General features: G+C 43.3%; 1 protein-coding gene across 1 annotated transcript in view; it reads left to right on the plus strand.

Moving 5' to 3' along the window:
* YWHAZ (tyrosine 3-monooxygenase/tryptophan 5-monooxygenase activation protein zeta) overlaps nt 1-13,182 on the plus strand; it is a 27,896-nt gene continuing 14,714 nt past the window's right edge. Inside the window, exons 1-2 of the mRNA XM_055705591.1 lie at nt 1-157; nt 2,691-2,994. Of these exons, the coding sequence (XP_055561566.1) occupies nt 2,701-2,994 (294 nt within the window). The 5' untranslated portion in view covers nt 1-157; nt 2,691-2,700. The remainder of the gene's footprint in view (nt 158-2,690; nt 2,995-13,182) is intronic.

Raw genomic sequence — 13,182 nt, forward strand, 5'->3', positions numbered from 1 at the left:
GGCGGTGCGCTGCCCGTGCGCTGCGGCGCGGTGATTGGCGGAGACGCCGTGTGTGGCGCTGGGAGAGAGGCTGCAGCGCAGCGAGCCGCGAGACAGGCACAGTCCGCGCCGGCCACCCGCCCCGAGACACCCGCCGCCGCGCTCCCGCCGCGCACAGGTAACGGGGCCCGCCGCGCCGCCCCGCCTCCGGGCCCCGCGCCGGGCGGCCGCCCCGGGACCTCGCCCTCCGCCCCCGGGGGGTGGGGTGGGGGGGCCGCGCGAGGGCGGGCGACCGGCCGGCCGATCGGCCGGCCGGCGGGCAGCGCCGAGCCCTCCCTACCCGCCCCCCTGCCTCCGGGGCCGGCGGGGTGGCTCCGCGGGGAGGGAGCAGGGCGGCGGGAGCGGCCCGTCCCGCGGGGGCCGCTGCGGGGGGCGGCGGGGGCCGCGCAGGTGAGGCCGCGGCTGCCCCTCCCCGCCGGCGAGGAGGGGAGGGGGAGGGGAAGAGCGGCCGTGGGCGGCGGGGCGGGGGGAGGGGGCGGCAGGTGAGGGCCCCGCCCGTGGCGCGGCGGGCGGGGGCGACCCGGCGCCCGTGGGCGCGGAGGGGGGGGGGGGGCGCCGCCTCCGCCGGGCGGGGGGCAGGGGCCCGGCGCGCGGGCCGCGGGCGGGTGCCGCTGGGTGTGGTCTCCCGCCGGGAGCGCTGCCCGGGCGCGGAAGAGCCGCAGGGGCCGCCCCTCGGTCGGGCTCGCTTCCCTCCCCTCCGCCCAGCCCCCCCCGCCAACCTCCCCCGCCCCGGCCGAGGGGTCCGGGCGGCAGCGGCGGCTCCCCCGGGGCAGGAGGGGAGTGTCCCCCGTGCCACCGCCCCTCCCCCGCGCGCCCCGTCCCCCGCGGGCTGTCCCCTCGTCCGGCCGCTGCCAGGGCGGGGACGCGGCATCCTCCTCCGCCGCCGCCCCCGGCGCTGGGCGGAGGTGAGCGGGATTAACGCGCGCTGAAGTGGGCTGGGCTCCGGAGCCCAGCCGCCATGACAAAGGCGGCCGGCGAGGCGCTCGGTGTCCCCGCGGCGGGCGGGTGCGGTGGCCGCAGCGCGGGGAGGGGCGGCGGGCGGGGCGGCCCGGAGCGTGCCTCCTCGCCCCGGGGGGGCCGCGCCGCCGCTCCTCCCCCGGGCCGCTCCATTTTCTGCTGTCACCTCGCGTGTGGCGGGAGCGCGGGCGGCAGCGCCCGGCCCTCGCCTCGCCGCGGGCGGCCACCCTGGGGCCGCCGGGAGCGACGGGCGGCCGGCCCGCCGGGGAAGGATGCTGCCGCAGCGGCCTGCGGGCAGCCCGGCAGGCTGGCGCTGGGGGCCGGCGTTTTAACCGCGCTCGTCACGGTCGCGCCGGGTGGTAAACAACCGTAGCCAAAACCTTGCTTTAAAATGGCTCCTTAACCCCGCTGTTCACGGTGCGGTCAAGTTTTCAACGCGCCTTTGCAAACGCCGCGAAACGGCCGCTGAGCTTGTACCCCGGTGTTGGGGGTAGGAGCTACTAAAACTTTCCCTTTCAGGTGACTGGAATGTTTTAAAACGTGCGTAATTTATTCCTAAAGGGTAGACAGTGCTGCTATTGTTTGTGGTGACTTCACGTAAAACGGCAAAAAGGTTAATGGTTAAAGATTTAAGATGCTGGCTTGTTGTGTGTGGAGCATAAAGAAATACATACCCTCTGCGTGACCAAAATTGGTTCTTGTTTTTATAATCTAGCCTAAACTTTAAAGGATGGTGTGTCCCAAGGCACATTTGTCAGGGTCTCAAAGTGATCGAGTCAAGATATGTGAAAGCACGGGGGTTGAGGGAGGATTAGTCTTTTCTGATGTGCCAAAAAAAAAATTACCTGATAACTCTTTCTGTTCAGCAGAGCTTGATTATTTTTTTTAGTTTAACTTTTTTAAAAAGCGCTGATGAGATGCGGGTTATGGGGCATCTCGGCTGAATCGTGCTATCTCAAATACTGACGTTGAAGTAGTATTTTTAAACAGTAAAATTTCCTTTTGTCCCTGAAAGGTAGCCTCTCAGGCTGAGCAGCACTGCCTGGCTCAGAGCGTCTGCCATATCCCATTTTGTGGAAGGAAGTTAACATTGTTGAAGGGTGTGTGCCTTGAAATTTAGATACCTGTCTGGTGCATTCTGACTCTCTTAACATCCAGTGTGGGATTTGATTTGCAGATCTCTTTGCCAAGTCTTTCTGCATGTAACTGTGATTTTTTTTTTTTTATTAAGGCACAAAGAGTTGCCTGGTACTGTTTGTCTAGCCTTTATTTTGTCTTCCTCTGTGGAAAAACTTACTGTTGAGTATTTTCCTTGTTGATTTTATTATATTGATAATTGGATGCAGTTGATACTGCAGGTCTTAAAAGGGAGTGAGGGCAAAGAGCTAAGATCATTTACGTGCTTAAGATAGGAATGATTTGGTTTGAGTTTGCCTTTGGATGCTCTTTTTTGCATTTATTAAAAAAAAATCTAAAAGTTAACATTTTTTCAGGAGGAAACAGTGACTTTAACTCTTCAATCCATGCATCGATGCATTTGAGCATTGGGTGCTTGTATGCCTTGTGTTCTGGATTTCAGTCATACCTGTTACAGTTCCAAACTACTTAAGAGAATGGTTGTGCTGCATATGAAGTTAGAACACCTTTGTCCTTGATCAGTGTCTGAATAATGCCTCACTATTTTTCCTCTTCAGAAATATCAGCATGGATAAAAATGAGCTGGTGCAGAAGGCCAAACTGGCTGAGCAGGCTGAAAGATATGATGACATGGCAAGTTGCATGAAGTCTGTGACTGAGCAAGGAGCTGAGTTGTCCAACGAAGAGAGGAATCTTCTCTCTGTTGCCTATAAAAATGTTGTAGGAGCCCGTAGGTCGTCTTGGAGAGTCGTCTCAAGTATTGAACAAAAGACGGAAGGTGCTGAGAAAAAACAGCAGATGGCTCGAGAATACAGAGAGAAAATCGAGACTGAGCTAAGAGACATCTGCAATGATGTGCTGGTGAGAAATACTGAAACTGTTGATCCATTTTTGCTTAAGAGTTGCAGGGTAAATGGTGCTGGGCCCTTTGGGACTACTTCTGGTCTGTCAGTAAAGCTGTGGTCTCCTATGCTATTTCTGAAGGACAAAGTTTAAAAGATGTCTAACTTTTCTTTCCCTCTTAATGAATTGATAATAATATAAACAAATCGTCATAGTTACGAATGCTAATGAATTTGGAGACATGTTGAAACATTATTGTATGTAAAGTAATAGTTACGAAAAATCAACATACTACTTTGAAGATGAACTAGATACAGGTTTAGTTTGGGGTTTTCTCCTCTACTTTTCCCCCTCAGTGCAGTACTTGTATCCTAGGTCACTTTGATTTCTGCAACTTCAGTGTGCTGCTCTAGTTGTAAGAGGTAGTTCTTACTCTACGGAAATTGTGCCCCTCCCTGGGTGAGATGATGTAATGTTAGTTATGACTCAGCCATGCAGAAAATTGTCTGCAGGAAGAGGCAGTAGAAATGCTGTGATACCCTCTTAAACTTAACATTTTTTAGTGGCATACTAAAATGGTGTTCTAAAAGGCATTTTCTGTGGGTTGTAGTTACTTTAAAAGGTGCATGTACCCAACAACCAACCTTATATTTTCGTTAGGAGACTGGTTTGTGAAATCTGAACCTCTTCCAAATGCTTACTCCAGATCGTCAGGATTTTTTCAATTGCATATGCTTGTGGTGCTTCAGAGAGCACACGATTGATGGATGTCCAGTCCTGTGACCACTTGTGAGGTAGATGTTACTGTCGGCAGTGGAGTTGTCCACTGGACTGTGGACCCTGCTGGTGTGTCATCCCACAGGTTGTGACAAGGGATCACGTACCTGGAGGTGACAGAATGACATGTGATATGAAGAAACTGTTAAATAGCCAAGTATGTGCTTGAAGATCTGATGTCAAATGAAAATTGAGATCAATGAGTAGCATAAATTTTGCTTGCTGTGTAAGATAGATGATACAGGCAGTGATACCTTCTAGAAGACTGGTTCCCCAAGGGTGTGTAAAAGTCAGCATGGATAACTGAGTCTCTTGGCTTCCAGTGTAGGCTGGTTTCCATGGTTATTGTAACACACCCAGTTTCATATGCTTTGTTATCTTATGTAAGGATAACTTCTAAACTTCCACTATGAAAAAGGAAATGCCAAACTTTGAAAATAACTGATTTCCTAGTTCTTGTGTTGTTAAGTGGTGGCTCATCTATTTAAGCCAGGGAAATAAGGACTCCAAATGTGGTGTTCTAATTTCCTGTTACTTCTTTTTAAAATTATTTTATTAATGGGAAAGCCCTTGGAGGTGGATGCTTTCAGTTCACAGTGATCTGAAGTTCTCCTGTAGGCTATGTTTGGGTTTAAGAAATCATTTTGAGTCATTGGGCTTAGAAACCCCCTTTCAGAAGAATTTAGTGTTTACAATTAATTTTTTTCTGATAATGGAAACCAAAGGTGAAACTAGCTTTTACTGTGCATGCTAAATAAATAAAACTAAAACAAAAGCCCAGCTTTTGAGTTCGCTGCGGCAGCTGCAGCATCTAGGAGCAGGGGGAAACACAGGGAGGGAATCTTCTTTAAATCTTCCAAATCTCAAAATGAACTTGAATTTCTCTTTGTGTTAATGAGATACATACATGATTTAAAGAAGTTACTACTCTTTGATATGTTACTACTTTTAGGAAGCTAATGTCTTACTAATCTTTAGTGTTGCCAGTAGAGTTTTTCTTAATAGATTAAGGAAAAATTACTGTCCAGAAGAAACAATGTCTTAGGCAGTGATTAGCAGTAATAAAACTATTTTTTTTTTTGCTTAGGTTTAAAAAATAAAACTTTTTTTTTAATTCAAGGGATAGGATTTTAAAATGCTTTCAAGTGGCACGCGCTACCTTTGACATTCCTAACTGCATTGAGGAACTAGATTTACATTTAAAAACCTTTTCTCATTTTCATTGGAATATCCTTATTTACATACATTCTTACTCACCTGGAAATGTGACTGACCGTATTGCTTTATTTGACATTCACTTTGTTTTACCAGAGGAAAAAAGAATTATGGTAACATACTTGGTTGGTTTTTATGAACAGGAGCATGCACAATGCTACATGCAAACATAGAACTAGGGTGATTGTTTGCTTTTCAGAAGATCCTCTGTAACTTTTGCACAGCAATATGTAGTCTGTAACTGTTCATGGAAGTGAAAAACAAGGCTTAACACATCTTGATTGGTGTGAAGTATGCTGTTAATAAGACTTGAAGTGTTAACAAACTTTCAAAGCTCTCAGTCAGGAGCCCTATCAATTACAGTACAAAAGCAGTTCAGAAACTTTTGTATCTTTTATTAAGACTGTGAATCTGTTTGAGCTGTTGTTGTGTCTTAAGTTGCCTGCTAGGCTCTTAAGTAATATTTAATGCCCTGGGGTGTTACATCACAGCTGAGTGTGGAAGTGACTGGTGTCCTAACTTCAGCTTTTAAGGGAGGAAACCAATTAAGGGAATGTGTTTGTGACTAGCAGAATGTAGGCAAAGCTGGCTCCTTTGCAGCTTCTGTCTCTTCCCTCATTTGTTGGAATCAAATTACTACTGGATTGAAAGAAATAGCTCCTTTAATCCAGTAAACAGCAGAGTGTACCAAACTAGGTTCTGCCTGGTTGTGTTCCTAGTTCTTCCACTAGCTTAAGGAGTGAATAAGAGCAATTGATGCTGGACTTCTTTTTTGCTTCGTAACTATTAGACTCGATAAAAATGTTAGCAGTTATGTGCTCAGATCTGACTGTTTACTTTTCTCCTTTACACTGATATTGCAGCAGGAAAAGCCAACATCTACGGCCTTGTCACATCCTAAATCTTCCCTCACTTACACCTGCCGTGGAGTACCTCTACAGACAGCTGAACTACTTCTCTTGTTTGCTGCAGCCTCAGAGTGCTGCTGTATAAAGCAGAGACACCTAAAATGTCATGGTGCAGCACCAGTTGTTTCAGTTATACTACACCTGAATATACTCCAGTGTATAACTGACTCTTAATTTGGAGTTGGTCTGGTAGTGCTGATAAACTGCAAATAATTGTGATACATTGTACATATTGTTACAGTGAAAGGAACTTTTACTGAAGACTGAATTTCCAAATTCTTCAAGAATAATACAGTGTGTGTGTAAGGAAGTACATTGCCATACCCTAGCATCTTAAATGTACTTGAGTATTACAGAAAATTTCCAGCCTCAGAAGTTTCATATTGATACAGGAAATTAAGCTTTTTGTTGAGTACTTTTCCTCATGTTAGCGAAGTGTGTGCTTCACATTTTGTTTCACTTTCTATAGTGAAAGGGAGGTTCTGTCTAAAATACCAGTATAATGATCTTTTATTTGTCATTTCCATAATAAAAATTGTTATTAATCTAACAGGCTTGGATTTTCTTCAACATGCTTTTTGCAGTTAATAGGAAACGGAGCTGTAACTGAAGTAGTTCAGAATCCTCATTAGCTGAAATATTCCTCTTACTAGAGATTTAATTTGAAGTACAGATAATGTACTTCATTCTGTGGGAAGCTTTTTGAATAGTTAACATCTGATGCTGCTTGCATGTTAGAAGTTTTCAGGTGCTTTAAACTACTAGTAGCTTTCAGGCAGTTTCTGGCATGAGCTAAATGTAAACTAAAAATTTAAAAGACAACTGGCTATCTTCACTTCAGTGTGAATGTAATTCTAGACAGTTACACTCTTTCCTAGGCAGGCACATACAGCAGTAGTCCCCGCATGTCCTCCAGAGTGTACCATATGTGACAGTTCTATGTTCTTCCGCCGTGCCCAGTCTTCTGGGTGATGTCTCTTCCTCCCCCAAATTCCCCCCCAGTCGTACCTTAAGTAAATTTCTTTGCATGCAGTGCCCAAGCGCTGTTTCACTGTTTCTTTTCCCTTTTGGTTATTCCCCTTAAGGTCTAGAGAGCTTCCTGAAACGTTGGCTGCCCTTCAGTGTTCTAGAGTTACTGTTACAACATAGGTGCTCTGCAGCACTTTTTCCCCACTGCCTTCTTGTCAGACAGGGTGTAGGTTGACAGTGCTCTCAATAAGATTAATTATTTGCTTTCTTTGCCACGTTATTTCCTCCCAACTTTGTGCTCAGAAACTAAAAATGATACTTCTTGTGTGCTTGTACTATTTAGATCTCTTTGCACTTGTTAAAGATACTTAACTTTTTAGAAGTGGTAATTGTAAGAAGAAAAGGTGCAGTTAAATCTCAACCAAGTGACTTCAGGTTTGCGATTCTTTCATATGTATGTCGGTTGGGGAGGGTGCAGGGAGGAGGAGGAGGAGGTTTAGTAACCTGTTATGGGGCTGGAGTTCACTGGGGGGAAGGGAGCGTAATTCCATTCAGATGCATTTAAATGGCTTTTAAAGAACATGCCACAGAATTAATGCCTATTGCCGTCATACTCTAATTACTGTGGGGCTATTTTCTAGTTGCCTGCAAACATCTAATAGGTTACTATTTTAACATCTATAAAACCCATTTCTGCACTGATTCTTAATGACAGAGTTAGAAAGTTTAGTCCTCTCTCATACAGGCAGCCATATGCTTTTTGCCATGCACATGTGTGAGGTTTTTTTAAAGTCAACCACCGTACACTCATTGTGTCCTTCCTGACAGTCAGTACAGCTAACCTATAGAGTGGTGCTAACTAGCAGATAAATAGCTTATGAGCTCGAGTGACTTACACCATAGCCCTTCTGTGCTGTGATCTAACAGAAAATTCAGTGTTCTGACTGAAACCTGCTACCTCTAGATCTGTGACTCTTTCAGTCTTGCTTAGTTTTTTATTTTTGACAGCATTTTGTTTCTGTTTTTGAGATCTGTGTCCTTCATGCTTAGTTTTTTATTTTTGACAGCATTTTGTTTCTGTTTTTGAGATCAGTGTCCTTCATTTGATCTTTTCAGAAAAGAAGGGGAGGTGTTTGTAGAATATTCTATTTGCAGAATGTTGATCACGGAGGGGCATTTGATTTGTTGAAATCTAGGAGTTAAGCTTTGTTTTGAAAAACTTCGTCCTTGTTTTAAGCTGTTTTGATTGAATAATTTAGGGTGGAAGGAAGGTCATTTAGTTCATCTGTGCTGAGAACGGATCCAGTTAGATCACGTTGCCTTGTCAGTCAAATTCTGAATATCTTCAAGGATGGAGATTCCATAACCTCTCTGGACAGCCTGTCATAATATTTGGTCTTACTTATGGTTAAAAAAAACCCAACAAAAATAACTTATATGTAATCAAAATTCCTCATATTCCAGTTTTGCTGGTGCTTCTCATCATTTCACTGTAGACCTTCAGGAAGAATCTGGCTCAATCTTCTCTAGGCAGCTGTACACAGCAGTAAGATCTGCTGGTCTTCTCCAGGCTGAAGAAGCCCAGCTCTGTTAGCCTTACCTTGTACGTCATGTGCTCTAGCCCCATAATCATGCTGGTGGCCTCCGTTGGACTCGCTTCAATCTGTCTTGTACTGTGGATCCCAAACCTAGACATAGAACTCAAGATGTCTTCTCAAGTTGTTAAAATTTATGTTAAAAGATGGTAATTGGTAATATGCTAGTGGTGTGTGTGAAAATATGAGAGTACCTCGGGTTCACAAATGCTTCTCTGAATGAACTTTTAAATATTGCAGGGTAAAATGTAGTCAGGGTTTACTGACTTCCCAGGGCGGTTGTAATTTTAAGCTTTTCATTAACTTTCCAAGTCTAGCTTTTTCAGTTAGGGTTTGTCTGGTATAATTCCTCACATATATTGAAGGTAGGAAGCTGAGGCAATTTGCATCAGCCTCATGATTTCACTTTGTTAATCCTTTAATCACTTCCTTGATTGTAGCTACACCCCTTCAAGTTTTCTTGATAATTTTTTTTTTTTTTTTTTTTTGGCTGTTGGGTTTTTGGTTTGGTTTCTTCTTTTGTTTGTTTTTTTTGTTTTATTGCAGTGAAAGCACTGCCTAAACTAAAGCAATTACCTTTATTTTTTTTAAGCAAATTAAATTATTGAAGAACTGTTGAATCTTGGAGAATTAAACATCTTTCATGGATCAGTTAAAAAATGAGATGACTGACGTTGGTTTTTATTTATCCTAGATTGTTCATTAATTGTTTGTAAATGCATGAAACTTCGTATTTGAAAGGATTTTAGATTCCAGCACATAGAAGTAATTTACCAGTGGTTGGGCTGCATGAGCAAATGTGAACTACTACTTATTAATCTTAGCAAGAAGTGCATCCATAATGTTGATATGTGTGTTTAATGCACCCATTCATCATAAAATCAGCTAAGGTGTTCTGCATAAATGCAAAAAAAACCATTTAAACAAGCAGTTACCTTTGGTACTTATATTAGCTATGCACACACGTGTGTATACACATACATACCTGGATGTATATCCTCTTGCATTTATTGGAAACAGGACAAATCTTTACTATAACTAGTAGTCAGCTGTATTAATTGCACTTGACATGAATGTTTAATAATTGGCTTTGATTTAAAAAAAATACATAGTGCTTACACATTTCAAAAGCACCCCAGTAAAAACTTGCTTTGACCGCAACCTTTAGTGTTCAAGTACCGTATGTGCTTACTGCTGATATGCACTTCTGAGCAGCAAAATAAAGTTGATCCGTTTAGTCACCTATGACGGGTATTCTCCTCCTTCCAGGATGTTCAAGCAAGAACTTCATTGTGTGTACTTGTAATTCTGTGAAGCTCTGCTGTGTTTGTTGCAGTGGTTGGTTACTTAGAAGGCTAAGAGTAGATACGCTGCATTGTTAAGATACCAGATTTACTGTGCTTGTGAAAGCCCTAAGTGGAAGAAACACAAAATCTAGAATATGAGCAGAGTTGGTGCATTATCTCTGTACATCTGTATAAAGAGATGCCATACTATCTCTGGTTTTATCTGGTAACTACTGTTGTTACATGCACTTGACAGAAGTACGTGTTTCTGAAACAGGTTCTCAAACACTTTATTTGTTCTTTGCTGTAGGCAGACATGGCGGCTGCTGGCTCTGAACCTGAAGTTGGTTGTCCGTTCAGGTGGAAGTTGACTACCATTTTGAAATAGTTTGAGAAAGCTTGTGCTGTTAAAATTGATTGAAGAGCATTAAGACTGATTATTTCTTAAACTTGTTTTTTACTAAATGTCAGCTCTTGTGTAGTTGCTTATTTTTCTTGAAATCTGACAGAAGATTGGCAATGCCTCTTCTAATGAGAAGTAATAATAAGCCATGCTGCTGCTAGATGAACAGTAAATTCCTGATTTTTATTTTTTTAACATCAGATTTAATACAGTTCAAATGGGGTAGAGAGCTGTTGTGTTTTGTTTGCGGGTTTTTTTGTCTTATGTTGTTACCCTTTGTGATTATGCAGGTAACAAAACACTTAGCAATGGGAATCTGATCTCTAACTGATCAGATTCTCCTAGTGCAGAGTAGGCTTACATGGCTAAAATGGCATTTTGGTTAATAAAATGCTTTATTATTAACACTGCATGCTCTAATGGACTCCTAATAGATACATAGTCTACTTCAGGAAGTTTCAGCCCTGCTTGGAATGCAAGCTGCTAAAGATATATAGCTCCTACTTCTGTTTCTTGTCAAGGATAAAAAAAAGTTACATCATTTTTGTGGGGGTTTTTAGTAGTAATTCTTCAAAGTCCAAAACTGTAAAGCCTTAAGACAAGTAGAGCATGTTCTGATTTGGAGTACAGCTAGAATAGCTATCGCTTAGACTACCTGTCTAAGCAGAAATTCTCATCCAACTCAATTGGTTTCAGTTCTGTTTTATCTCATGTTTCTTAGAAGTTGTTCTGTTTCTTCATACAGTGATGATCTTTGATGGGTTTGGCACCATTGTATTTTGTTGCAAGTTCCCAATATTCAAGAAATAGATTGAGGCGATGCAATTAAAAAAAAAAAAGGTAAAAATTGCATATTGGCTTTGATCCTCAGCAGAGACTGTGTTGTCTATTAATGTCTACAGCAATGCCTCAGCAAATTAAATACTTTAATCCTAATTATTTTTCCTCCTGGCTGCTGCCTTTCGCATGAGTTTTCTCAAGAGTTGGTTGCTAAACTGGAGAGGTATTTTTGCCTGTGGATCAGAATTTGGTTCCTTCATTGTCACATGTTTGTTAAGCATACTTTGGTAAAAAACCTGTAATGACTGGCATGAAGGACTTCAGAAGTCTTTTGAATATCTCAAAGAGTATATCCTGATATCAAGCACATCTGCTTCCCTTGCATAAATACTAATTGGAAAGCAAAGTGGTAGAAGGAACAAGCTAGTAAAGGGCATGATAGCCTAAGCTGGTGAGGTAGATCTGCAAGGATAGCTACGTGTATGGCTGTGAAAGTATGAACCGAGATGCTGCTCCTCATTGCCTCAGTTACCACCTTTTTCTGATGCAAACTGGTGGTGTGTAGTTGTGCCATATCTTACCTCTGAGCACCCTGTAGGCGTTTTACTGCATACACCTACTTTTACTGAGTTCTAGTCCCCCAGCATACGCATCATCATGAAGATGATTTTTCAGGGTATCCTACCTCTTCCATGTTTTCCTCTGCTTGTCCATATGTGATGCTGCATTTTTTTCTTTTTTTTTTTAAAGAAACACGTTTAGACTTAGTATTTCTTTTGCATAACCTGAAATTTCTTGCCATTCTCTCTGTTATCCCTTTTCTCTGTTAGTGCTTTAGTTCTTTTTTCAGTTACCCTCTTATTACTCAGGCCTCATTTCTGCCATTTTTTCCTTTCTAGATCTTCACCAGATTGACTACAGCAAAACTGCTAATCAAGTGTATGTGTTTTCGTGCTCTTAACTCTAGATGTGTCTATGCTTGTCACACCTTCCACCGTTGCATAAACTCTGCAATAAAAGTCCTCCCTGCTCTCTGAAGGTCTTTTGTCCCAAATTCTGATCTCTTCCCTTGCTAAGGCTCATTGTTCTCACCTCATCTCTTCCAGCCAGCTTTTCCTTACCACCTTTTTCAAATTTCTGCAGCTGCCTGTTTGTGTGGGCAGCCAGTTTGATGGGAGGAAAGAGTAACTGGTACTGAGAATGGGCAGTAGGTTTGTTTCCTCCTTCAGCAGATGTTTTACCAGAGGGATCTCCAGTGCCACAACAGCCGCTAGTATTTGATAGATTTTCTTGTATTCCTGTTCAAGTGAACAAATGAGTAGATAGAAATCTGTGGCTAATTTAAACAAGAGGCTTTCAGCTGAAGTAGAAGGCTGGCAGCAGAGCAGTCCTTTTGGTTTTCCCTCAAGAGGGTTGGAGGTCACCCATGAGGCAGCAGTTGCAGAGCCCTTGTCCCAAACTCTGGCAAGAGCTGTAATCAGAAGTAGCATAATGAGCCTGTCTCAAAACAGCCTGGGTTTGGGAAGGGATTGTTTGAAAATATTCCCCTTTAAAATACAAATATTTGTCATTTTCCTCCAACAGTTGAGATAGATGTGTGTAAATAAAATTTCTACTGGCCACAAATGGTTTGAGTGCATGTGCCAATCTGTGCAGCGCAGCTAACTGCATGTGTTGCTTTATAGCCCCCATAACTTTCCTAACTGGTGCTCAGGCAGAAAACACATGCATGGAAAATCACTTGCTAGCATTTTATAGGAATGATAGGTGTCTTGAACTTGTCCAACACAGGTGGCCTACTTTAATAACTTCGTCATCAAAATAGAAGTCTGTAAAAGAATTGCTTAACAAAACTGTGCTGCAGTTACTGTGTTGGTTGGTTAGTGGGTTCCACTAGAAACCAGGTACATGTAGCTCTTCCCCCAGTGTACCTGAAAGCACTGATCTGAATCAATATTTTGAATGTCTACCTCATACTTTATATGTGTAATTCTTTCAAATACTCATGCACAGCTGTGCAGGTAGTCAGGAAACAGCAAGTCAACATTGTCACAGTAGTCTGAGTAGGTTTGTGTCTCCTGCTGCAAAGGAAGGCTTGTTGCCCTAGAAGCATTGGGACATGAGAGGAGCTTGGTACTCTCTGTCTGGGTTGCAGTTGGTAAGTGCATCTGGAAAGCTGAATCTTAAGATTCAATAGACTGTAATTTTATTGCTGGTTCTAACATGATGCTGGATGTCCCTCTTAATATCCATTACATCTTTCTTATTTTTCT

The sequence above is a fragment of the Falco cherrug genome, chromosome 3, assembly GCF_023634085.1.
Source record: "Falco cherrug isolate bFalChe1 chromosome 3, bFalChe1.pri, whole genome shotgun sequence".
NCBI classification, from domain to species: Eukaryota; Metazoa; Chordata; class Aves; order Falconiformes; family Falconidae; genus Falco; species Falco cherrug.